The sequence below is a fragment of the Gadus macrocephalus genome, chromosome 7 (genome assembly GCF_031168955.1).
Source record: "Gadus macrocephalus chromosome 7, ASM3116895v1".
Classification (NCBI taxonomy): Eukaryota; Metazoa; Chordata; class Actinopteri; order Gadiformes; family Gadidae; genus Gadus; species Gadus macrocephalus.
Genome location: NC_082388.1, coordinates 22,464,398 through 22,489,337, shown reverse-complemented (window position 1 = coordinate 22,489,337; position 24,940 = coordinate 22,464,398). Strand labels below are relative to the sequence as shown.

The 24,940-nt window shown below is 43.4% G+C and overlaps 1 protein-coding gene across 2 annotated transcripts; it reads right to left on the bottom strand.

Moving 5' to 3' along the window:
• On the bottom strand, positions 1-24,644 carry spen (spen family transcriptional repressor). Of its 2 annotated transcripts, none has more exons than XM_060055918.1 (15): positions 24,023-24,644; positions 21,454-21,774; positions 14,729-15,382; positions 12,792-12,949; positions 12,457-12,657; positions 12,210-12,379; positions 11,959-12,084; positions 11,745-11,858; positions 11,544-11,657; positions 11,276-11,376; positions 3,532-11,170; positions 3,062-3,415; positions 2,700-2,894; positions 2,295-2,453; positions 1-1,939 (listed from the first exon to the last, which is right to left on the bottom strand). In XM_060055918.1, the coding sequence occupies exons 1-15, from the start codon at positions 24,103-24,105 to the stop codon at positions 1,808-1,810; spliced, it is 10,521 nt and encodes a 3,506-aa protein (XP_059911901.1). In that variant the 5' UTR covers positions 24,106-24,644; the 3' UTR covers positions 1-1,807. The 2 variants fall into 2 exon arrangements, with proteins under 2 accessions (XP_059911901.1, XP_059911903.1); XM_060055920.1 differs by having other exon boundaries at positions 12,210-12,361.
• Between the last annotated feature and the right edge of the window lie 296 nt (positions 24,645-24,940).

Genomic DNA, 24,940 nt, shown 5'->3' with positions numbered 1-24,940 from the left:
TCAGATTGACGGACCATTTAATGATCTGCAGAAGTATGTTAAACAAACATTTATTTTACATTGTAATTGTCCTCATGGAGGAACAGCAAAACACACCCAAAATGAAGAATGATCAAAAGACAAAGTTTTAAGTTCACTTACATTTAAGTCTATTTTCATTAATTGCGTATAAAAATTAAATAAATAAAATATAAGTGCCTTCAACAAAACCGTTGAGAAACCTCAAGCCTGAAGTCATAGAAATATTTACAAAATAATGTAAAGCATGGTTTACGTCCAGAATCGCACCTAGCTTAGTCTCTCCTCCAGGTGGCTTCGTTTTGTTGCACAAAACAAAAATGAGGAGCCTGAAAAGAGACGATGTAAAGGTTGGGGATCTGGATTAGGACAGCAAAATGAGGGAATGGGTATCTACAGTTTCACTTATGAACACAATACTTAGAAGGGGAATATGGAAAGTTATTTGATACATCGTTTGAGTAAAAATCACATTCTTTTCCTTTAAGTTTCTTTTTTCTTTTTTCACTTCATTATGTATGAATTCAAAATATGTCATGCTGTTGGTCGTATCTAAAAGGATGAAGTTTACACAAAACAGCAGGGGGCAGTAGAGGACAGCAGGAAAAGGAAAGAAAAAAGGCAGTACATTAACCACAACTGCAACAAGAAGCAACAATTGTTGGATTCAAACTCCTAAACTGCTTCTATGGAAATAAAAAAAACAGGAATACAGCCTTGTAACTTCATGTAGGCCTATGAGAGATTGGGGTTAGGATAGAGTAGGACTTTTTCTACGATCTGAGCGGCAAATACAAAGTCGCGTATGAAAATAGTAGGTTTAATCAATCCATTGCGATTGTGATAGCAATTGAAAAAGGATATTTTGGCACAGTCAATTTAAAAATATTTCTGAATATCACTTCTGGTTCTAGTTGGGATTCACATCCTGCCCTGCCTGAAAAACAACAAACAAAACAACAACAATCTGTCAAAAATAATCCACTTGGTCTCTCCAAACATCTCTGCAGTCTTTAAATACTCAGAATATTTACAATTTCCCAATAGTCCAATACCTTCCAGCTTAAAAAACATCAAAATAATACATATTATTCACAAAGTTCCCAGTTGAGGCATTGCGTGTAAACCTAAAACATGTGGAGTCCTAGTAGTATTTCCTGGGCAAAGAACCCATTTGAGGATAGACAGTTGGAATTTGGCTGACAAAAATAACTAAGCAGTGCAGTAGATATGTTGATATGTAGATCGATAGATTACATCATTGATCAGGCGGTCAAAACTCAGTCAGCTTCCTGGCACGTAATCCCCTATTTTTTTTTTGCTCAAGCAACGTTGACCAGTGGATTGATAATTGATCACACAAATCTGTACAAGATTACAAGTGTCTTTTCTCATAGTGCAATGCCTGATCAGATTGGCTTCTCTATAAAACAAAAAAATAAATAAAAATTCACTTTATGAAAGTAAAAACATCCCTTTAGGTCTCCTTGCGTTGCTTCCCATTTGAATCCTACACGTTCCTCAAAAGATGGCAAACATTTCAGTTAATCTCAATGCAACGTGTCTCCAGAAAAGGCAGGGATTAGGGATGGGTGATTTAAGGACTTGGTGAATCAACAAAAAAAAGAGAAGGAAAAAAATAATTAAGTGCATGCTTAAATAATAACAATAATACAAAGTCGAATCCATGACAAAAATAAGTATTTCCAGTCTTTTAAAAAACCGAATGAGTCTAAAGAGGCTGGTGTTGGCTTGGTTTCAGGACAATAAAAAGACGATGTAGAAGCCGTTACACCGACGCGATGACAATCATGAGGTGGGGAGAGATGCTGGAGATGCTGTTGAGGAGGTCGGGGGCAAGGTGCGACAGGTGCACCTCGGAGAACTCGCACGGTGGAAAGATCTGGACCACGAAGGCTGGCTGGAGACACAGAGGGAGAGGAAGGGTTAGAGAACGGGATCACCGCAAAGCTTCATGGCACCACGGCGCTGCAGGCAGACAGAGGCCCCACAGCCGGAACGACAGCCGGTACGTAACTCATTTGGTTCACATGGTTAAAATGTTGGATCATTACTCAAGTAACAAGTTTCTGATCTCATTCATTAAAGCAAGGGTATGAAAACTTTTTTTTGTGCAGTAAAGTCAAACCAAACCATGACACAGCTTATTTAAGAGGAAAAGGGCTGCTTATTTTAGATGAATTGATCCAGGCCCAAATCTCCACTTAAATACAGATTTTAAAAAATGAAGATGTAGACATGAACTCCACACCGACCTGATTGGAGCCAGGGTTGGGGACGTTGATGATGCCGGCGGCCTGTTTGGCCTGCAGGTAGGTGATGAAGCCCGTCTTCAGGGCCTGGGTTTGACTCAGGACATCCTCCTGGTCTCGTCCACAGGGCAGGGCCAGCAGCAGACAGTAGTCATTCTCCACCTGGCATAGAGTCCAAACACGGTCAGGATACATGCACTAAAATATACCATTATCAACATGAACAAACAAACAAAACAAAAAGCAGACGCAAATGGGGTAACACAGACGCTAGAGTGAATCGGAAGTACCCAGCATCACAATGTGTATTATTTCGCATTCATCATTCATTCAACTCAGCCCTAATCAGAAAATGTCATGTTTTTACTGTTTTCTTGTATCATGGTATTGAGCCATCTGGTCACTCACAGTCATTCTGCGCGCCACGCTGTCCAGCTGGGAGGCCTCCAGCCTCATCCTCTGGACGATACGTAGCATAGAGCCCCCCTCTGGTGGGGGGAGGGAGCACTGGGCCAGCACCTCGTTACCAGAAACAAAGTGCAGCTGGACGGCAGCCTGGTCGTTCTTCAGGGCCAGCAGGCCTTGCCACACGATGGGATATTTCTGGAAAAATAAAGCGAAGGAATCAGTATTTTCTTTTCACTATGAATTATGCGATGGATGTCCCGAAACCTTTTGCAGCTGAATACGCTGAAAGCAGAGGAAAATCATGGTCTCAAAAGCAAAAACAGTTGTGCGACGTACGGCTGTAATTCTTCCTTTCACCTTACCTTTAGAAGTTGCACCATGTCAGTGGAGCAATGACCAGAATGCTCCAGCTTTCCCTGCGGATGTAAGCGTTGGGCCCCTATGGAGAGCCCTGTAGGTGGAGGTGTCGTTAGGAAGGCTGGAGGGCCCTGGAGAGATGAGTCTGCCTTGTGGGGCATCCCCGCGGGTAAAGCCATCGGAGATTGATAGGAAGGAGAGACGGCTTCCCTTTGCATTCGTGACGCATGTGAGAGGTCCACAGAGGAGCCGTGGCGAAGGTGTGAACTCTCTGAAGTGGAGTCCATGCCCCCAAGGGAGCCGGCAATGACAGAATGAGACACTTTTTCCCGGAGTCCTAGCTCATTTTCTGAATGGACCTGGTTGATGACATAAAGTGAACAGTAATTATAAAATAATTCAAAACATTGGATTTAAATTATCAAGCAGGAAAAAAGCAGATAAAGACATACTGTATATCAAGATATTAACTAACCTGGGATGATACAATTCCTCGATTAGCTTGATTCATTCCCACAGTAGGACGTCTAGGAAACTGGGAAGGGAAGCCCAACATGTCCCTGTAGACGGGGAAGGAGCCCGCGGCCCCTGGATGCATTCGCTGAACTCCTTGGGGGAGAGAGGACCCCATCACAGGACGGGACGCATGACCTCCCATGATCCTACTCTCAGTGTGCGATGGGTGCACGTTTTTGCCTTCCAGTGCTTTGGGAGATTCCTTGATGGTGGATGTTGTGTTGTTTCCCAGAAAAGGGCGGATGGATGGCGCAGAAATGCTTACTGGTGAGATTGTGCTGAGCTCTGAAGGGCGCGCCTGCCTCGCATCCACAGCTGCCGGCTCTCCTAGCTCCTGGTGCAGGAGAATGCGTTGGTGCATGTCTCTGTACTGATCCAAGCGTAAGCTCCTTTGGTCATTCTTCATCATGATCACATCTGGTTGAATCTGGGGCACGGGGGGCCTGGGCAGCCCTTGGTTGAAGTGCCTTCGATCTTCTTCAGACCCACTGCTGTTGATGCCCCCTGACACCACTCCCTGCGGACCCAGGTGGGACTGCGGCGCCATGTCTCGGATGACGCTGGATTTAGGTGTACTTGGATGATGTGGTGGCAGGCTTCGTGGGGAGGGCAAGGAATCGGACCGCCTTCCATAGTTAATGGCGGAAATTGGTTGTGTATTCAGCCTAGCCTCGTTGGCCATTGAATTTGCCACATTGTGAGGCGGCATTATGACCGATGACTGTTCTGTGTGTGTATGAGGCATGCCAGAATAGGGGGACAAGGGGGACAAGCCAGGACCCAGGGCAGAGGTACCAATAGGAGAACTGCTAGGAGGACAGGCCTTGACAAAGGGTGAAGGAGATTTAACTATTGAGCGTGGAGACTGCGGCTCCTGCTTCATTAGGGGAGCTGGGCGATCAGGTGGGATGCCAGAACCGGGACTCCTGCATGTGCTGGAGAGTGATGTGTGATGTGGGCTCATGCGTGGACTGAGGTTAGAATGCGGCACAGGCCTGCTCATGTCCATCTTTTTTGGTGCCGACTCTGTTCCTGGTCCTCTGTTTCCATGAGTGTGTCCATGTGACTGTATTACTGCTTGATTATACATCAAAACTTGAGAACTGGCACCCGATGGTTGAAACATCTTCACAACACCCCCCTGGGACCCTGTGGGATACGGGACTTCGTATTTTTCCGGCCTTTGATTTTCTTGCTTGGTACTAGCAATAACAGGTTGGGAGTTGTATGATTGGCCACTTAAAAGCCCTCTAGTGTGTCCATAAATTGTAGGGGTCTGAGGCCCTTTTGGGGTTGAGGGTTGAGATGATGGGGAGATTGGCTCTTGCTTAATATGAGATTTGGAGACAGATTGCTGAAACTCTATGTCCCCAGCGCTCGCTGGAGGGATCGGACTAATTTTAGCTCTCAACCTTTGGGGTCCTTCAGTTTTCTGACCCGAATAGCTTAACACAACAACACCTTCTGAGGTGTTGACTCGCAGGCCTTGGCTGGCAGCTGTACTGTAAGGAGTGTTCTCTACGACAGATCGACCTCTGGGGACATCGTTCATTGTATCGAGTACATGATAGCGACTGTTCTCATTTGAGTTTGTCCTAAACTTTTGCTTAGGAAGTGATTGGCCAGTGTTACGGTTGCTGAGGGAAATACGAGGAGTGTCCTCAGAGTCATATGGAATCGGTATTCGGCTGATAACCGAAGTAGAGGGAGAGGAAATGACGGTATGCTGGATTTTCTCCCCGTAGTTTTGACGTGACTCTGTAAGCGGAGATGGTTTGGGGTATTGGGGTTGTGGCGATAAATGGTGTGGTTCTTCAGGGTGTACATGTCTTGAATCCACAGATTCAAGAGAATTTTTCTTCTCCATTCTTGGAGAAGGCTCTGATAGTACAGATGTCAGTGAGGTGTTTGGCATATCCTTGTTTTTTAATGCAGAAACATATTTGGGTTCCATTAGAATTTTTCTTAACGTGCTTGAACTTGGATCTGTATCTGATGCCTTGGTGTCAGGAGGTAGTGCTGGATTTCCTTGCGGGCCTGCAAGTGAAGTTACTGCTTGTTCAGAGAGAGTTACCACAGCAGCATGAGGCGAATGAGGGCCAAACATTTTACTTCCCTCAGATTTAGGCAACCAGTCGGGGGTGATGGATTTCCCATGGTGCAATGGAGGAGCAATGAATTGGGATACGGGGATTGGGGGGGCTGGAGAAGGGGCAATAGTTAGGCCTGGTTGCTTTGCTGCTTGTAGACATTTTCTGCTGCTAGATGCCTTGTTTGTGCCCAAGTGAAATGCTGATTCTTGGGGTACAGGCTGTTCCATTGCAGGTTGCTCTGCCTCTTTAGGGGTGTCCACCTTCATGGCACTCGAGATGTCTTGTCTGCAAGTTGCCAGTGCAGTAACAACCGAGGCACCTGCGGTGGATGCAGCTGGGACAGCCTTGGGGTTGGTGGTCTGATGGTCTTCGGGGATTGACTCTGGGAGCTTGCTATGGGATGCTTCCGTTTCTATAACCTTCTTAGATGTTTTATTTATTTTGATTGCCACGCCTTTACGACTCCGGGGCTTTTTCACAGTCTTAGTTTTGACCGTGCCCATTTTCTTGACCGTTTCAGGTGCCAGTATTTTGGAGACTTCAGGACTTGCAGCGGTTGACGGACCTGCCTTAATCTCTGACAGGACTGGCTTTGCGCCAGGTGTTAAGGGTGCAACGGCTTGGTCTGCTGTTCGATTTTTGTTGAACGCTAAACGTTTGACTGGCTTTCTGATCTCATTGGTAGCGGGTGAAATCACAGTGGAAATTACATCTGTGTACCTAGGAGGAGCCGTGAAACCTTCTGGCTCTGCAGATATGTCTTCAGATGTAATTGAATCGATGGCTGCAGCAAGTTCTGTTTCACATGCAGGGAGAGCCTTCTTCTCCACCTCAACCTCATTCGGTGGCTCCAATGGAGTAGGGGGCAGTGAAGGTGTCTCTGCAGGTGGTTCTTTCAATGGTTGAGACTGTTGACCTGTAGCGAACTTAGCAATATTTTGAACAGCTTGCTCCAATTCCATTTGACGTGCTATAAGATTGGCAGATGGATCAATAGGAGTTTCGGTTTCTGATAAATCTTCCATTTCCACTGAACTGTTTTCCTTTGTTTCTTTCTGGGGGGACACTGATTTAGTTCCTTTGTTATCTTCAAGTCCTGGTATTGTTTTTGTAATGGTGGCTGCTTCAAAGGATACAGACTCATTCTCTTCTGAACGAAGTAAACATTTAACATCATCAACACTGACACGTATCTCAAGATTTTTTAGGTTGTGCGACTTCTCATCAGTGAGCTGTTTTGCATTTCTTTTTAGTCTTGCCGTTTTTATTTTAGTAATTTTTTCAGGTGGTTTTATCTGTGAAGGCCTGACGTCTACTCTGATCATTTCCTCTTCAGAGGTTGTGTGAACATCAAAATCCTTTTTTGGAGCTTCCTCTTTTTCTGACAATTTTCCTGACAGTACAGAATCCTCTTCAAGTTTCGTCTCCAACAGTTCATTGCTCGCCGAATCACTTGCCTCTGCTACTAAATGAACTCTACCTATTTTGCTGGCTTTCTTTACTTGAGGTTGCTGCACTTTCTGTGTCACGGGTGAACACCATTCCTCGGATGTTTTCAGGATCTCCAATGAGGTTGAGCTTACCCCGAGATCCACATCCTCTTCCATCATTTTGGGCTGATCCTCCTTCACTGGTGATACTTCCTCCCCCTGTCTGCCTCCCCGCTTGGGAGGCCGGCCACGCCTTGTAATGACCGATTGATTTGGACCATCCTGTTGCACCTGGTCTTTATCTGAACCCCGCTTGCGCATAGAGCGCAACGGCTCAATCACTTCTTTTCCAGCTTGCTCCCCTTCATTTAGCGTGGCATAGACAGATTTTACATTTCTGCGACGTGTTCTTCCTTGAAATAAACTTGAATCAAGAGTTTGTTCCAAGTCGGAGGCCGGTATTGGGGTGTTTTTCCCCTCTGATGTCTTGGATATTTCCAGAGGAGATGAAGCCCTCTTGAGTTTTTCCTTGTCAATGCGTTCACTCTTTCGAGTCACAGGTTTTTTACTGGGTGGAATTTGAGAAATCCGCTTAGAACGTAGCCCTGATCCGGCAGCCCTTGCTCTTTTGTTCTTAGGCTGTTTACGCTTTGGTAACAGCTTAATGTCACTTTCCAATGGTTGAGAAGATAAATATTTGTCCGTCTCAGATTCCTTGCATTGTTTAGATTCTTCATCTCCTGTTTTGGGCTCAGTGGTTATACTTTCAGTGAGACGGAATTCAGGAGTTTCGCCATCAAAACTACTTAAAGAGCTGCCAGATGTTGGGGGCTTATGGTCCCCACCACCTCCAATCTTCAGTTTGGTATTACTTAAAGTCACTTTTTCCTCCTCTTGAAATTCTGGTTCTGAAAGGGCCAAAGGAGAATTCTCAGGTAGTTTAGTCACAACTGATTTAACATCTTTCAATGGTGATTGTGGTTGGAATGAATCAAGAATGTGCTCTTCTTCGTCTTCTTCTGGGGCTTTACTGTCCTTCATTAATGGAGGAGAGGTTTCCCTGGGAGAGGTAATCTGTGGTGAAAACGGGACGTTGACTACGGAATTGACAGACTCTGTATTCATTTTGTGCACTTGATCTGATGCAATGACACACAAGTCATTGTTGCCATTTGGCAATTCTGCTTTGATCTCAATGGGCACATTTTCAGCATCATGGGCAGGGTGATCCTTGTCTTTTTGCTGCTGTAGCTCAAGAAATCGACTATGGAAAAGCACTTTAGGCTCTTGAGGGATGTTAACACTTCCAGAAACAGGTTGCAACTCAGTAGTACTAAGCTTCGCCAGAGGTTTACTGGCTCCAGTCTGTATGTCCTGATCTTTGCGCTCAAGGCGTTGCAAACGCAGTGAATCTTGTTCAAATATGGAGCTATGGAGAAAACGGGAGGCGAACAGTTCCTTTCTCTCCTGTTCTTGTGGCTTCAGTTCGTCCTTTTTGTCACACTGTTTTCCTTCTGAATTGGTACGAATCTTTTTCTTTTTCATGTACCAAGAAGGAATTGGTCGAGGCGCCAGCTCAACCTTCTCCTTGTCTGAACAACTGTCGGTGCTTGGGAAGCAAGTGGGAAGAAATGACCAATTCTCCTCCCGGGAAGAGTACAGGGTCTTAGCTCGTTCAAGGAGTGCTTTTGTATCAGGAGTAATGGTCTTATCTAACGCAAACGAATAAAACTTGTTCTTTTCCAAAGAGCCTGAGAGCTTAAGGTCAGTACACTTATCCTCACGTTCTCTGAGGATGTAAGATAGAGAGGCGTTGGTGCTGGGAAGGTCATTTTTGCCCTCACTATACTCATCGGAATCAGACTGTACTTCTGCAAGATTTGGATGCATTGTGTCGTGTTTTACAATGCTGGTTGGACTGGTCATTTCCATCCTCACCGAATCAGATTTGATTTTTCGCTCCCAGCGATGCAGTAGTTCCTTATCACACCCAAGCAGTGCTGATTTAAGCTTGGAGAACTCAGTATCTGTAGACTGAAAATCTCTGGTTGTCAGGTCCAAGTTGTACTTTAACGATTCAATGTGTGGGAATGTTTTCTCATCTGCTATTGGAGAAGACCTTTGCTCTTTTTTTATGAATGATAAGGAAATCTGGGCACCACCCTCTTCTTCTCTTGTGGAAACCTGACTTGCACTCAATGATGTGATATTCTGTTGTACAGCCTCATGTAAATGTGGAGGGCTGCAGATGTTTGGTTCACTTTCTGGGGAGAAGACTTCACTGTCAGATTGCTCCAGTTTCTTGCGTTTTGAAGATGAAACATTGCCTTCATTCAGATCAGATTTTCTGAGATCACACGGCATACAATCCTTTTCAAAATCATAAGCCTCATTACATGGTGGACTTTGAGATTTTGCAAATGTGTCAGGCTTAACAACCTTTGGGCCAGGCCAGCTACTCGATTCTGTTTGCTTTTTGCACCTTTTCATTTGTTCAAAGTGTGAAACAAGGTCTTTGTTGCATTCAGTAGTTTCTTTGTACTGCACTATGCTGTCTGCAGTTTCTAATGAACCCGGTTTCTGTTCTTTGTATTCTGCATCGGGATTGCTATCATCAAACAACTTTGTTAAAATGGAGCTACTTTGTCCTTTGGATAACCCACATTCCATTTGAACATATGACTTTTCCAATGAATCCATGGAATATTCATGAAGGCTTCCTAGTCGTGATTGCAGCTCCAGGGTGAGGCCAATGGAGTTAGTTTCAGAGTCTTTTCTATCTTTTGGACTGTAAACAGAAACTATTTGGTCACAATTGTCTTTGCTGTGGTCCCTTTTATGGATCCTTTTTAAGACAAGGCTCTTCTCATCAATCAGCTCCTGGGAACCGTCTCCTACTAGACACGGTTCCTGTCTGTTGTCTTCCTTCTCTGCATGTCTTTTTTGTCGGTTGGGTTTCCCAACTGAGTCTTCAAAACGCCTTTTCCTAGCCGCTAAACGGTCAATATCCACAGATAGGCTATCAAATCCGGCTTCAGATTTACCAAGTTTCTTTGTCTTTAATTTGGCATCTTTCTCAACAACATCTATCACGCTAGACAAAGTCTTTTTTTCTACTTTTCCAAGCTTGGGAATATCCCCCTTTGAGAACTCTGTGGTACATGGGGGACTTCTCTGTTCTTCTGAAGGAGATGCCAACGGATGACTGTCGCTTTCCCCCTTTGGTCGTCTTTTCTCTGGGGCCGCATGGCCAATTGTTTTACCTTCTTTACTTTCTTTTTCTTTGACGCGGGTTAATTGTACAACACACGGCAAAATATCCACCTTTACCTTCCCGCAGGCTTCCTTTTGCGTCTTTATACTTTTACTTTGAAATGCTGCCACAGGGCAAACGTCCCTTTCGACTTCAGGTTCAACCTCTTGGGAATTAGGTGAAGAAGCTTTGAGCTTCTTCAGCATTTGCTTATCGACTTTGTCTTTTCGTCCTACCCGCTTCTCCTTGTCGCTGACGTTTCCTCGTTCTACGTCAAAAGTACGATCTTTCTCAAGCTTATCAAGCTTGTTGTATCTTTCAGCGTGTGTCTTGTCGGGTTTCTCAAATCTGGGTGGGGAGACTGAACTACAGCTTCCACTCCTTTCAGATGACCTACAGCACAGCCTGCGTTCAGAGTCACTCTGTATCCTCTCCGAAAGGGAAGGTGATGCCGTTGGGCTGGCGAGGCGGTGGGGAAGAATATGGGCAGGGCTTTGACTGCGTTCAATAGTCCTTCTGCCATGGTCGCGTCCGCGGTCGGTTTCAAAGCGTTCCCTCTCCCGTTCACGTTCCCGCTGCAGGTAGCTGTATTTGCGGATGTCCTGCTCGTAGGGGTCTGCTCTGTACTCTCTGTATTCCCGTGGGTCTTCAAAGTATTGTGGATCGTAGTAGTCTCCTTGATATGGATCCCATTCACCGTAGAACTCCCGACTTCGGGTCGGGTATTTGCGTCTTGGATCTTCAGTGTACGTGGCCGAAGTTCGTACGTTGTCATAGTATGTTCGCTCGGCCGAAAACTCATATTGACTTCGTCGCTCATCCCTGGAAGAAAATAAAAAGCCAGAATTAAAGATGAATGACTATGTCAGAAACAATAATACTTCATCAAGGTAGATTGAGAGGTGGTAAAATAAAAAGCCTGCAAACCTTCGATCAGTTAAGAGATCATAGAAATCCCTGATGTCCTGGCCAGAGGCCTGCATCGAACGATAAAATGCCATCTGACTCTCCTGATTGGCAAAGTCCACCTGCAATAAAATAAAATATGGTTGACCATACATAAAAAACCGAGTCAGCAGAAACATAGGTATATATAAGATATATACAATTGAATTATAGTCGACTCTCATTTGGAATATCAACAAAGCATTGGTAGTAGCATAATTTCATAGAAATACAACATGGTTTGACTCACCTTGACCTTATTGCCCCCTATCTTCCATCCCTTGGCCTCTTTGACTGCAGCCTGCGCGTATTCAATGTTGTTGTACAGAATTAGGGCCATCCCTTTCATCCTGTCGAATACAACCTAGAGAAGAAGGAAACAGGGTTACATGGTTCCTTGAGGAAAGGCAATGTCAAACGGGTGCGATAAAGTTAACACAAAGACCTTTACCTTGGCAACATGTCCATAGCGGCAGAAATGACGCGTAAGAAACTGTTCTGTGGTGTTTGATGCCAATCCATCCAGCCAAACACAGGTCGTAGGCATACTTTTTCCAAATCCCAGCTAAAAGTTGCATTGAAAGAGAGATTGCACATTTTATTTGGCAAATGAATTACTTGACAATTAAAAGCAAATGTATAATTGAAATGGAAAAGATGATTACCTTTAGGCGATTGCTGCCAAGATACTCCCCATCCATTTTCTTGATGGCCTTACAGACACTGGCGATGTCGCAGTACTGTAGAAAAGCATACTGGGGGGCTCCATTCACCTTCTTGATGTCAATATCCTTCAGAAAAAAAAGAACCAGGACAGTTACTAAACTCCACCGTGAGCTTCCAAATAATTTTAAATAATTTAATGTTGATAAATGATAAATGTTGCCAAAAAAATAATGTTGTCAAGTCAACATACAACAATTTCTCCAAAGCGTTGAAAGATGTTGAGCAGATCATGATAGCTGGTGGTCTTCTCCAGGTTCCCTATGAATAATGTTCGTGTGGCTTTAGGGTGGAACTCATCTATCCTCTCGTCCAATGGGCGGAACTCATTCTCGCTTTCCGTCTCTGAAAAAAGACCGAAAGCTTCATTAAGAACTTCTAATGGTTCTCCAATGAGCGATCCCGTAACCAAGCATTTTCAAAACCTAGCCGTGACTCACCAGGGCCGTTCCAGGCTACGACCTCGATTTGCATTCCAAAAAACAGCTTCCCTTTCGACGCCCCCTGGGCCTTTTCCTGGTCTTCTTGTTGGCGGAAAAACACGAGTCCGTATCGCTCCTCGGATGCCCCATGGATCTGCACGGAGGTGACCTTCCCATGCTTCTTAAATTCATGGAACAGACCATCCTTTAGACTCGTATCTGTGGAAAAATAATAATCAATCAAAAAAAAGGGGCCGATTTATATCAATGCATCAAATATAAACGTCCGCAGATGAATTGATGTGCAAGCCCTTCTGCGGCACCTCTCGCTCGGACAGAGAGTGTACACTGACCTGTAGAGCGCACGGGAAGATTTTGGACCTTAATGCCGAAGCTTTTGCGCGGTTCATCCTTGTCGAGGGAGGATAGAGCGAGGGCGGAAGGGGCGGGAACCGCAGCAGACTGCACAGAGCGTGCAGGGGAGTCGTCACTGGAGCTGGTGCTGGAGTCACTGGGAGCACACACACAACATTGACTAAGAGAGGAGCACTGTGCAGAGGTGTAGGGTTTTAGTGTTTACGTCGGTGGCTCAGTTTCCATACGTTGGCACAGTGCACACAAAAACAGCATTGTGAAAGCCAAGTCCATTTGAGGAAAAAACAGATTCACAATCAGGTGGGAAAAGATGGGGCAGATCCACTGAAAATAAATAATTTGATTATTGGCAATACCTAGGGAGAAAGAGTGCCATTATGGTCGACAGCAAAGAGGAGAAAGAGATTTGATCCATGCATAGATATAATATCTATAAATCGATTAATATAATCAAATGTATATAACCTTGCATATTTATAAGAACCTTGTATAATTAATCTATAATAATCCCATATTAAGGTAATGTGAACAGTATCAAGAGGGGGCTTTATATTCCATCAGTTCATTCAGTTGGGGCTCGTGCTTGCGTCCATTTTAACACAGAACCCCGTCAATCCTCAGACCCTGTACGCTGTTCAAGGCACATTGCCGTTTTGTTTTCTTCTCCCCTCTTCTCCTCTCCTCTCCTCTCCTCGTCAGACACTCCCGGAAGTGCTGCTGACGAAACCTGGCCTATGGGGGCGGGCAGGGAGCCAGCAGTGGCCAGCCATTTCCAGTTCCAACTGGATCTCGGAGGAGGTGGGGGAGGGGGATGGGGGGGAGCCATTACCCACAAACAGAGGTAGGCAAGTGAGAAAATACACCAGTCCCTCGAAAATGTCCCTTGCTGCACTACTTGACCCAACCACACGGGGCACCAGACACAACAAAGATACTGAAGCAAAACCGTGGTGACAATTTCTGAAGCAGATCAAGGATAAAATGTAATTCACTCATTGTAGGCCAGATTTGTTGTTGTTTTTTAGGTGTTGCTATTTATTGAAGTGTGATGAATATTCATCTGGAATGTTTTCATACCAGATGAATACAATTTGTTTCATTTGATAACTGAAACATTGATCATCTCTTCTACTACAGCAGGTGCAACCATCTACCAGCTGTCTCTCAGGAGCAGGATCTTCCACAAAGCCGTCTATCACACCTTGATGATCCTGACATCCTGACAGAAAACAATGCCTTTCCTTGTCATCACATTATGCTCACTTATTCAAGAGACAATCTCAATTAAAACATATAGCTCACTTTGCAGTAGTGCATAACGCAATGGTTGATAGGAAAGCTTTGCAGGAATACATCGGTTTGTAGTGCACTGAAGTTAGGTTCACATTATTACATTTGGGAAGATGATTTAATTGGACAAACAGCATTCACTAGCCACCAAGCTGACTGGTATATAAATAGCACATAAAACAAAACAGCAGTACAGAGAGAAATAGAATTACAGTTCTTGATGAGGTTAACTGGACATATGAATCAGATTTAAATCATTTGTAACAAAAAAGTGGATTGAAATTAAAGCACTGCGAAATAGGAAGAGTGGGGATTCTAATTTTAAGTCAGAATTATGCAGACTACTTCTATCTTTTTTCCTTTTCTTCACACACATTTATTTGGTGAATTGGACAATCAACCATCATTGTTTCCCACCAAACTGCTAATATTTGTGTACTAAATGGTATAATACAATAAGATCAGTGCATAATCAAATTGAATCAGGACGTCAGAAAACATTCAAAACAATCAAGAAGAATGATGTCTATAATGTAATAGGGCGCCATGTAATTATAACATCAGAACACGACATATGGTGCCAGCAGGACATCCAACGGCAATAAACGTTTTTGAGTCGGCTCACCTGCCACTGGTGCTGCTGCTGTCGCTGCTCATGGAGTCGGAGCTGGACGAGCGACTCCGGGAGCCCAATGTCTGCCCGGCCAGAACGGCCGTCTGCCCCGCCAGACCGGCCGTCTGGCCCGCCAGCCTCTCAGGAGACGGGTTCCGGGAATGCGCGGAGCGGGACCTGCTGCGGCTCTGGCGGTACGTGCGCTCAACATGGCGCCCCCTGTCGTCCCGGTAAAGGTCCCGGTGGACGACGCTGGCCAGCGTAAACGACTCCCGGGCGCGGCCGGACTCGTAGCGCGGCTCGGGCGTCTCGAAGCGGCAGGGGCTACGGCTGTGGGCGCGGTAGAAGCCGATGACGCTCGACGTCGATCCCCCGCTACCGACCACGGCGCCCGCTGCTCCGCCGGCTCCGCCGCTACTACCGGCCACACAGCTAACGATAGCCCCGCCAACACCGCCGCTGCCGCCACTGCCCGCTGAGGCAGACGCAACGCTTCCACTAGGGGTTAAGGATCCACTCGCACCACTCGTGCCCAGAGTTCTGTCCCTGGCGTCGCGATAATAGTCCGCTTCGTAGTGCCGCTGGCGCTCAAAGCTGCCGCTGCCGGCGCGGTCGTGGTGTCCGTAGGTACCGTGATCGTACGCTCGCTCGCGACTCTCGCCGGTTCTGAGACACAGGGGAAGGAAAGGAAAGGACAATTTACATTACACTTCCTGGCACATTGATGTTACCGTTATTCCAGCCAAAGTTGATTTAAAGAACTGACAAGGTAAAGGGAGAACTTTTTTTTCAAAATCTCAGGCAGAATTTTGTAAATGTTGTAAATATTATATCTAAATAATTTCGTAATTTCAGTGTAATTCTACTTTGTAGTATTTTTTTTTTTTGGATAGATAAGCCCAACTGCTAGGCTAGGGGCCAGTGGTCTTGCTTTTCCTAGATGCCTAGCACCAAAGCCACCTAAAAAGGTTACGAGCACTATTAAACTAGCTAACGTAGCTAAAAGGTGTTCTAGCATGGTTATAACCATTTTTTGTTGGATATACGTAGGCCTTGAGCGACGACCACACAACACTTGCTAGGAAATTGTAAATGTTGCAGCTGGTATTTACGTTTTGAAATACACTTTTTGCTATGCACACAGAGAAGCATTCCCCTTGAGAAGTTTTACGTGTTAGATTACCACACAAAGTAGGGTTGGAAATGGCATGTGCACTATAGTTCAGTGCGGCTCCTAGTGTAAACTACCGACCCTTACATTGTAAAAGAAAGTAATAAGACTGTGTTGTCCCTGCTCGCCCGTAAACCTACCACAGGTCAGGTTTCTGGGTCAGGCATCTAAACTAGAGCCCGACCGATATATCGGTTGGCCGATTTCAAATATTTGGTATTTCCTGATATATGCCCATATGAAAACTTTAGAAATGGTGTTGATTTATTAACGTAATCACCTCTTTATATATCCTCTACTGTGGTTGCTCAACCTCTAAACAGAGAACATCCATGTTAACACTCGCAACTCCCAGATTTACATCATGTTCTGTGTGAAGGGTAGTAGCTCCTCCCCATACACGTAATTGGTTCCTTTAGCTCATGGTATTAATCCAATGTTTCTGTGGCTCGAAGCATTGCTGGAGGGTAAGAGCAAACACTAATATCGGTATCGGCCCCTAAAATCCAGTATCTGTCATGTTCCAAACAAACTGCACATTGACCAATGTGTGATTGAGTGTAACATGTCTTTTTGTTCTCGCAATTGGATGACATTTCGAGCTTATTGGGTCTTTTAGTTCCCACCAACAGAACAGAAAAGTTCTGTGGGTCAAATAAATATTACTTTACGATAACATATGGTTAGAAATGACGATTGGTTACAAACATAGGGATGCTAGTAGGGACGCAAAGTAGGGACGGTGGAAAGAAAATAGATGTATGGAGTATCAGGATTGTTTGCCTCTGCAATACTTGTACTATCTTCAGTTTGACAAAAATAAAAAGATTTTTGAAAAATAATGAGTATGTGTCATATCAATGTTATATTAGTGGAAAAATGTAAATGTTACCGGCCTACTGTATTTGCCTATAGTTGATTTGCATCAACTATGTTGTGATTTGTTCAGTCACTTTCACAAAACACAGATGGGCCTGCAGAACCCCAACCCCAACATGATACCCATATGTTAAACAAAACAAAAAAGATAAACTAGCACAAAGAAATCGCAATATCGTATCGCAATGTTAACAGAATTCCAATACACATCGTATTGGCACTCAAAAATCCTTGTAATATCATATCATGAGGTCCCTGCCAATTCCCAACTCGACGATCTAGTGGTGGACAATTTTATTCCACCTTTAACGGATTAACACAACACAGTTCATTAACTGTGCAGCAATTTACAGCCGTGCATCCAAAACTAGATCCTGACCGATATATCGGTTGGCCGATTTCAAATATTTGGTATTTGCCGATATGTGCCGATAGGAAAACTTTCGAAATGGTGTTGATTTTTTAACGTTATCACCCCTTTATAAATCCTCTACTGTGGTTGCTGAACCTCTAAACAGAGGACATCCATGTTAACACTCCCAACACAAACAGATTTACATCATGTTCTGTGTGAAGGGTAGTAGCTCATCCCCTTACACGTAATTGGTTCCTTTAGCTCATGGTTTCAATGCAATGTTTCTGTGGCTCGAAGCATTGCTGGAAGGTGAGAGCAAACACTAATATCGGTATCGGCCCCTAAAATCCAGTAACGGTCAGGTTCTAAACTAACTGCACATTGACCATTGTGTGATCAAACTTATTGGGTCTTTTAGTTCCCACCAACAGAACAGAAAAGTTCTGTCGGTCAAATAATTATTACTTTACGATAACACATTGGCAACTTCAACAAAATACAAAGTAACAAAGTACCAAATTAAACATTTGAGCTACCTCTTTACCAAATTTTTTTTACTTAACGTCTGATAAGTTATAATTATTTAGAGTGGGCGCGATAGAAGACACGGGAGGAGACGATTGGTAACAAACATAGGGATGCTAGGTGGTATCAGGATTATTTGCCTCTGCAATACTTATTTACAATATTTTACAATCTTCAGGTTGACAAATATAAAACATGTGTTTTGAAAGATAATGGGTATGTGTCATATCAGGGGAATGTATTAGTGGAAAATTGAAATGTTACTGTATTTGCCTATAGTTGATTTGCATCAACTATGTTGTGATTTGTTCAGCCACTTTCATATACAAAACACAGATAGGCCTCTAGAACCCAACCCCCAAAGTGATTCCCAAAAACAAAAAACACAAGCTAGCGCAAAGAAATCCCAATATCGTATCGCAATGTTTACAGAATTCCAATACAAATTGTATTGGCACTCAAAAATCCTTGTAATATCATATCATGAGGTCCCTGACAATTCCCGACCCGACGACCTAGTGGTGGACAATTTTATTCCACCTTTAACGGATTAACACAACTGTCATTAACTGTGAAGCAATTTACAACCATGCTTCCATTTAAATTGTTCAAAGTAAAAAAATTAAGTGTTTTATGTGTAAAAAAAAAACACAGTATCAACAATGTTTACATTCAACCATTTCAAAACTAGATTTTATCTAGATTAAAGTGTGCATTTGTTTGCACAAAGGGCACGAGACACTGACGAACCGCCTCAACCTGTCTAGACGTACTAGCAGTTTCCAAGAAATCTCTGCATGCACACACACATACAGGGTTTCAGGTTTCGACCACATCCAAGGTCTGCACAATCTCAGAGAATGGGTGCAGAAAGCACAGCCGCGGGAGATTCTGTCTTGATTAGAGCCTATCTTTCGTCAATCTAGATTGAATATAGTATACAATACCGCCGGAGTTGGTTTTGACAATGGTTTTCTATATCAGAATACAGCCCTCTTTGCATCGCAATCTCAAAACCGTTTTCAATTTGTGATTTGATGATATTCGAAATGCTCATGGAAACAGGGATAATGTGCTGTACTAAATTGTTGCACAAAACATTTTGCTGCTCAAAGCAGTTGGAACACTTGACCATGACAAATTGTTTTTTCGTGGCCTTATTCTGCATTATTTTGTAGGTAGGTATACTGTATAGGTGATGGAGGGATCGTATTTCCATGAACACCCCATGTGGTTGGAGGGTAACTTAATTTTCTCTTATTGCATTTAAATGTGTGTTCCAGGTATGAGGTTGATGGATTATTTTGACCTCTAGATGCTCTCAGAAATGCAAATTCTTGCAGATTCCCTTAATTTTAATTTCCAAAGCACACGGTGTTACATTATTCATGATTTCTTTTTTTTTAATCAAATGTTGGTCTATCAAAATGTATTATGTCATGAGTAGTATAATTGTGTTTTTGTCTTGTTTATTATTAGTCAGCCAGTATTTTTGGGCTGTGTAGCAATCCATAGACCCTTACTGTAACAATTTATCAGATATTTTCATTTGATTGCCTATGAAACGAATGTGTAACATTTTCCCCTATTAGCATAGAGATTGAAGTCTGTCTGATAATCAAACCGTCACGATAACAACTAAGATAGCAACAGCACATTAAAATATAATATAATCTTTATTTCCACAGCTTATCTTGACCAGCGTAACCAAATGATAACCAAATGAGAGCATATAATTGAGTCCTATAAGAAATGACATTTTCTTACTCAAAATAGGCTGCATGGCATTAAAGGTTGCACATCCACGGATACGGCAAGCCACCCTGTTGATCGAATGTGACAGTGTTTCACTTTGATCACAGGGTGAAAAAATACCCAAGAATGGGTGTGGAAATGGGCAGAACAGGTTAGGCACAGGGAGCGAGAGAAGAGGAATAGGGCGCTATCCAAGGGAGAAACCAAGAAACTTCCCAGAGGCAGAAATACAGAATTTCTCAAATTACTCATTTAGTTAGCTGGGAGAATGGAGGGAGAAATAGGAGGTTTCAAACGAGGATGTTAGAAAGAACAGCTATAATACACTGGGCAGGGCATACCAACCTTTTGGGAGAGGAGTAACTTGGACTATTACTCCAAATATAATCTAAGGAGATAGAATATAGTGAGCAAAATGAGGGGTAGGTTGCGGAGTGTGGACAAAAAAAGAGGTAAAAAGACATCAATTGGAAAATGTAATCCATGTCATTGTGGATTGCGCTGGCGACAAATGTGCTGCAGTTCATTATTCTTAAAAATAAAATAAATAGTTCAATTGATATAGTTGGGCATGAACTCGTCCATCTCGATATCTGATAGGAGGAAAAAAACATTTGCAGATTTTACTTCCACTGAGAAAAAACTAAAATGCTGAAGAACATAATAAATATTAATATAGCGAGTGTCCATACATATTTAACTGCCAAGGTTTCAAAGGCTCTTCTTTTGCATCTTCAGAGAAATTCAGAGAAAAGTCTTTCATCTTCATTTAGTTAAAGTCCAGCAAATTCCAATTAGATCACAGTGTACAAAAAGCAATTCCATCATGGCAGAGGAAAAATTGACCAAAAAAATATGTCTTTCAACTGGTAATCCAGAACTTGCATCAACATATTCAGAAAGTAATCATCCAACCGGAAGGCAAATGGTTCGGCGATGTTTGGTAACCAATAGATGATGTCTCTCCAAATGGCTGGAACCAAGAAACCTTGCTGGCTTTTGAATACTGTTCAAACATTTCTGGGGCTGGAGGAAGTTACATCCCGTGTCTTTGGAGGTCCACATTGAGAAGGTGTGTGCAGTAATCCATTGGCGATAGGCAAGGTAATTCCATTGGCACTGTTAGCACTCCTTCAAGTCCATTACTTCCATCTGTTTGTATGTTCCAACAATGATTCACATTGATCCACAGCAACAGTCGTTGACTTTGTTATTGGACAATTTAGAAAAAAACAACCGAGGAAGTCAGAAATCGAAAATGGAGGGAAACATTCTGCTCCTATTTCCTTTTGTCTGAACTGGAACGAATGCATCTGTCCATTCATTGGTGTGCAGTAAGACATAATCCAAAACAAAAAATGAAAGAGATGGAAAGATGCCCAACCATGAGTTTCTGAATCGTTTAACATCCTTGGGCATCTGATCAGTGTTAATCCGTGACGGAGAATACATATCCTGGATAGGTTATCCGCATCACTCCAAGCCGAGAAAGGATTTCGTACCACCAGGAAAGGTGGCAAATATTTTGGAAAATCCAATTTGACTCATCCAAACAATGGCACACTTCGTGTATTCTCGGTTGTTTTGTTGCTCAGACGTACAAGAGATTTTATATGAATCCATTTGGCAGGGTATGGTTACTCCAGATGAGGTGGTCCCAGGAAAGGTGGATGGACAGCTCATGGACTTGGTCCACGCCAACGCATTGCCTCACACAATCACTCATTTAAAAGATCCAAAGATAACCTCAAACCATACGTCATTTACCACTCATTCAATCAAAACCAATGTATGTGTCTGCCAAGCCATCAAATATGCTTTCACTTTCACAGGGTGTCCTAGTGTCAACACCTCACGACCGCAAGACCGACGGAATCCAAAACACCCTGGGATATTTTTTTTAGAGGTGCTCCCTAGAGAATCATAACCTCACTCCTTCTGAACCCCCAAAACAAGTAAATGAATAGATGGAAAGATGCTCTGTGGTGGGTGGGGAGCAATAAAAAAAAAAAAAAAGTTCCTCTTGCCTTCAGAGAAACGTTTGCCACTTACCCGTCTAGTCTGCGTTCATAGCGTCCGTCCCTGTTGTGGAGTGAGGCGGGGGGCACATACACCTGCCCCCCGGCTGCCCTTGTGAACCCTGATACATCCCGGGCACGAGACCCGAGGGACAGGCTATCGTCCAGTCCTCTCGCGGCGCTCGGGATCGTGCCGGGCTCATTGTAATCCGTCCGCAGGTCTCTGTCGCCCATCTTGTTGATAGCATTGTGCGCCTTCTGGGCACTTTTGATGTCCACGAAATCCACAAAGGCTGCCACTCCTCCCTCGGACCCCCGCTTGGGAAGGACCTTGACACTCTCCACGCGTCCATATCTAAGAAATGAATTGGAACATAGAGAGATGCCCACATTTGTAATATGCTCAGATTCCTGCAAGGTATTTTACCTAAAAATCTAGTGTATTTAATTGTCATCCATTCAAGTAGATTAATAATGCTGAATATTAGGCATATAGGTTAATATGTTGAAGTGCAATAGAGGACAATGTATTTTATTAAAGAAAATCGTTTGGACAATGCACCATACTAGACAGTTAGATTGAATATGCATTATATATTATCAATAGGCATTTATAACATAATGTAGGCTATAGCCTGTAGGCTAGATGCATGATATGGTAAACCTAGTAGGCATATTTGCCTATCCACGAATCTTCCATTTATTTAGGAATTAAAAAAAATATATATATATATAAGATAAAACGCTCTAAATTGGCCGTTAATTGCTCATGAACATATTAATTGGATAAGCTGTTATTTTTGTTTATTTTCAGTGCAAATTAAATGATATTGTTGCTTAATGACAGTGGCAGAAAAATAGGAACGCACGTCGCGTTTCAATACGAGAGGTGGACCTACCCCGCATGAGAACCTAACCATAAATATATTGTATGCCAGTTCCCACATTGAATAGCCTCCGACGCCATTTTAGAAAGCTGTTCACACTGCTTACTCATTCTGCCGTCCCCCATCTTCAATGACTTCTATCACACATTGGACTGTCATGCACCTGCATACTCCGATAACCTCTCCTTACATTGTGGCCAATTGAGGACGACTGAACGTGCTGCCCAAAACGCCCTAGAGTCTCCCTGACGTTTCCCATGGCTCGACTATATTGAAATAAGAATCACTGGCGACAATTAGGTGCATTTTAGTTGACGGCACGCTATGATATAGATGGAGGTAGTGCGGGATCAAACGTTGAGCAGGTTGCGCGGTACGGCGACGCTCTTAATATATTCATGTCTAGACATCCCTCGAGCTCCGGTACAACGTAGGCTCACAGATAGACGGAGAATGGCTAATTTCACTGCTTATCCATTGCGTTTTTTGCTGTGGAAGTCTTGGTTTTCCTAATATTTTGGTTGGATAGACCCCCGTTTAATTCACGTTGGGTGAGAGAGCGTGTCTGACGCCAAGCTTGATATGAAAATTGGAAATTATCATGTTATTTGCAAGACTGTTTAGGGCCGTGCACGTCTCCATATGTTGGTTGTTTTCTATGATAGCGAAGCCACTTCCAGCTTCTTGCTCTGAGAACCGGTGCTGGTCCTAGACCCACGCTTTAATGGTTATATTTCCTTTTGTTGTACAAAGCCCCCCAAAAATAACGCATTATTGTAATTGCAATGCCATGCCATGCCTCATTCGACACATTTGAAATATTTCAAATAATACAAATCGTGATTAAATGATTAATCTCTGATATTGACGATGTGCTGCGATCTCTTCCACACTAGGCTGCACGGTGAAGAATCCAGGGTTCAAGAATAATGGGGAGGAAAAAATGTCAGTGTGCAATGTGGCAAGCTCAGTCTTTCCAGTAATATCTATTTATTTTACACATTGCATGAGCTGAAATATGCAATATTCACCTAAACCGCATTGCACGTTAAGGGAAAAAAAACTCCGATATGCCACATTTTACATCGGGAAGCAGCATCGTGGCATATAATTAAATAATGAGTGGTTCTTGAAACCATTGAATTATCTATCTTGTGCATACAATCACGTTATTTAAAGCCAGTGTGGTCCAAAGTGCACATGTTAAAATAAAGACATGACTGGAAATGATAAATCCGCATGACGAAGGAGCAAAACACTGGTTTCAAAACTCGCAGTAACAGATGCTCCCAGTACAATATGCCTTAGTAGTGAGAAAAATGTTTTTCCAAAGCAGAGCCATCGTTTGCCAAAATCTTCCTGTCATGTATTGAGGACTTTGTTTACACTGAAAGTGCATCTAGTCATCATTTACCAAGTGATAGATGGCAGGGAAGATGCTGTGTTGTGTGCCGTTACCGTATGACCAACAAGTTACGTGCAAGGAAAGGGTTATCTTGGAATTGAAGACACCCAGCCATTTGAGTCCAGCCAGATGCAGGTATTGATATTCCTTAGTAAGAACTGACAGTAAAAGCGCTGAATGGCATCTCGATTCAACTAACTTACACTATTTATTGTTTTCTCGGACTCTCATAAATGTGATGGGGTGGTGGACATGTGATGGAGCACCTATTGTTAGATCTGCACGTACATCGCACGTCAGTCAATACTCACCGCTTAAAGTGTTCAATGATTTTCTCTTCTCGTACATTTTCGGGCAAATTTCCAACCCATAAATGTCGTGTTTCCCGGACCATAGTGTGTATTCCTGGTCCCCGATCATACACATGAGTTTGCTCGGTCAATTACCTCCGGGGGAAAATAACATATTTGCAAAATAAACGCAACAGAATCCTCCGGCCGTCCTGACCCAGTGCAACCATAAGGCTCGACCCCCGCACGCTGTTTGATACTCAACACTGTGAAAGCGCGATCTGGCATGTCGTGAACGCGCTCTTCACTGTTCCCGTGACTAGGCGCGTCCCTGACTCCGTGCGACCTTTGGTCGTAAAAAGACTGCTAGTAGCTGCCTGAGAAGATGCAGCAATTCTATTCGTAATGCGAAGCACACCGCGCACGCGTGGCATTGTGTGAGAACCTTTTGCAACAGAGCTCCTCGGTCTCTTTGCGCATGCGCGCTGTTCAAGGTAACTTGTCTGGGAAGCTTTCATTTATCATAAAACGAAAAAAATCATTACAAATAACAGAAGGTTCTAGGCCTACCAATTACATAACATATGCTCAAGGCATATACAGCAATGAGAAGCCTCCTATATAATTCTGAATAGGGTTATATGTTAATTGTCAGGGGTTGGACCATGGGATGGGAAGGGATGATAAAGCACACTGCACAACAATGCAGACCTCTATATCTAATAATCGTAGGCTACTGGTTAAGGCTCCTAAGGTGGGAAGTCGAGAAATGATCAATGATACAGAGTATGGATATTTTTAATGACGTGTGGTTTAGTGAGTCTGCGCATGCGTAACCATGCGGTAAAACGATCTCAAAATGCAAGAGCGCGCATGCGAAAAGGAGTGGTTATAAAGGCAGAAGAGGAGTCTAGAAAACACTTCTGGTGTAGTTGACAG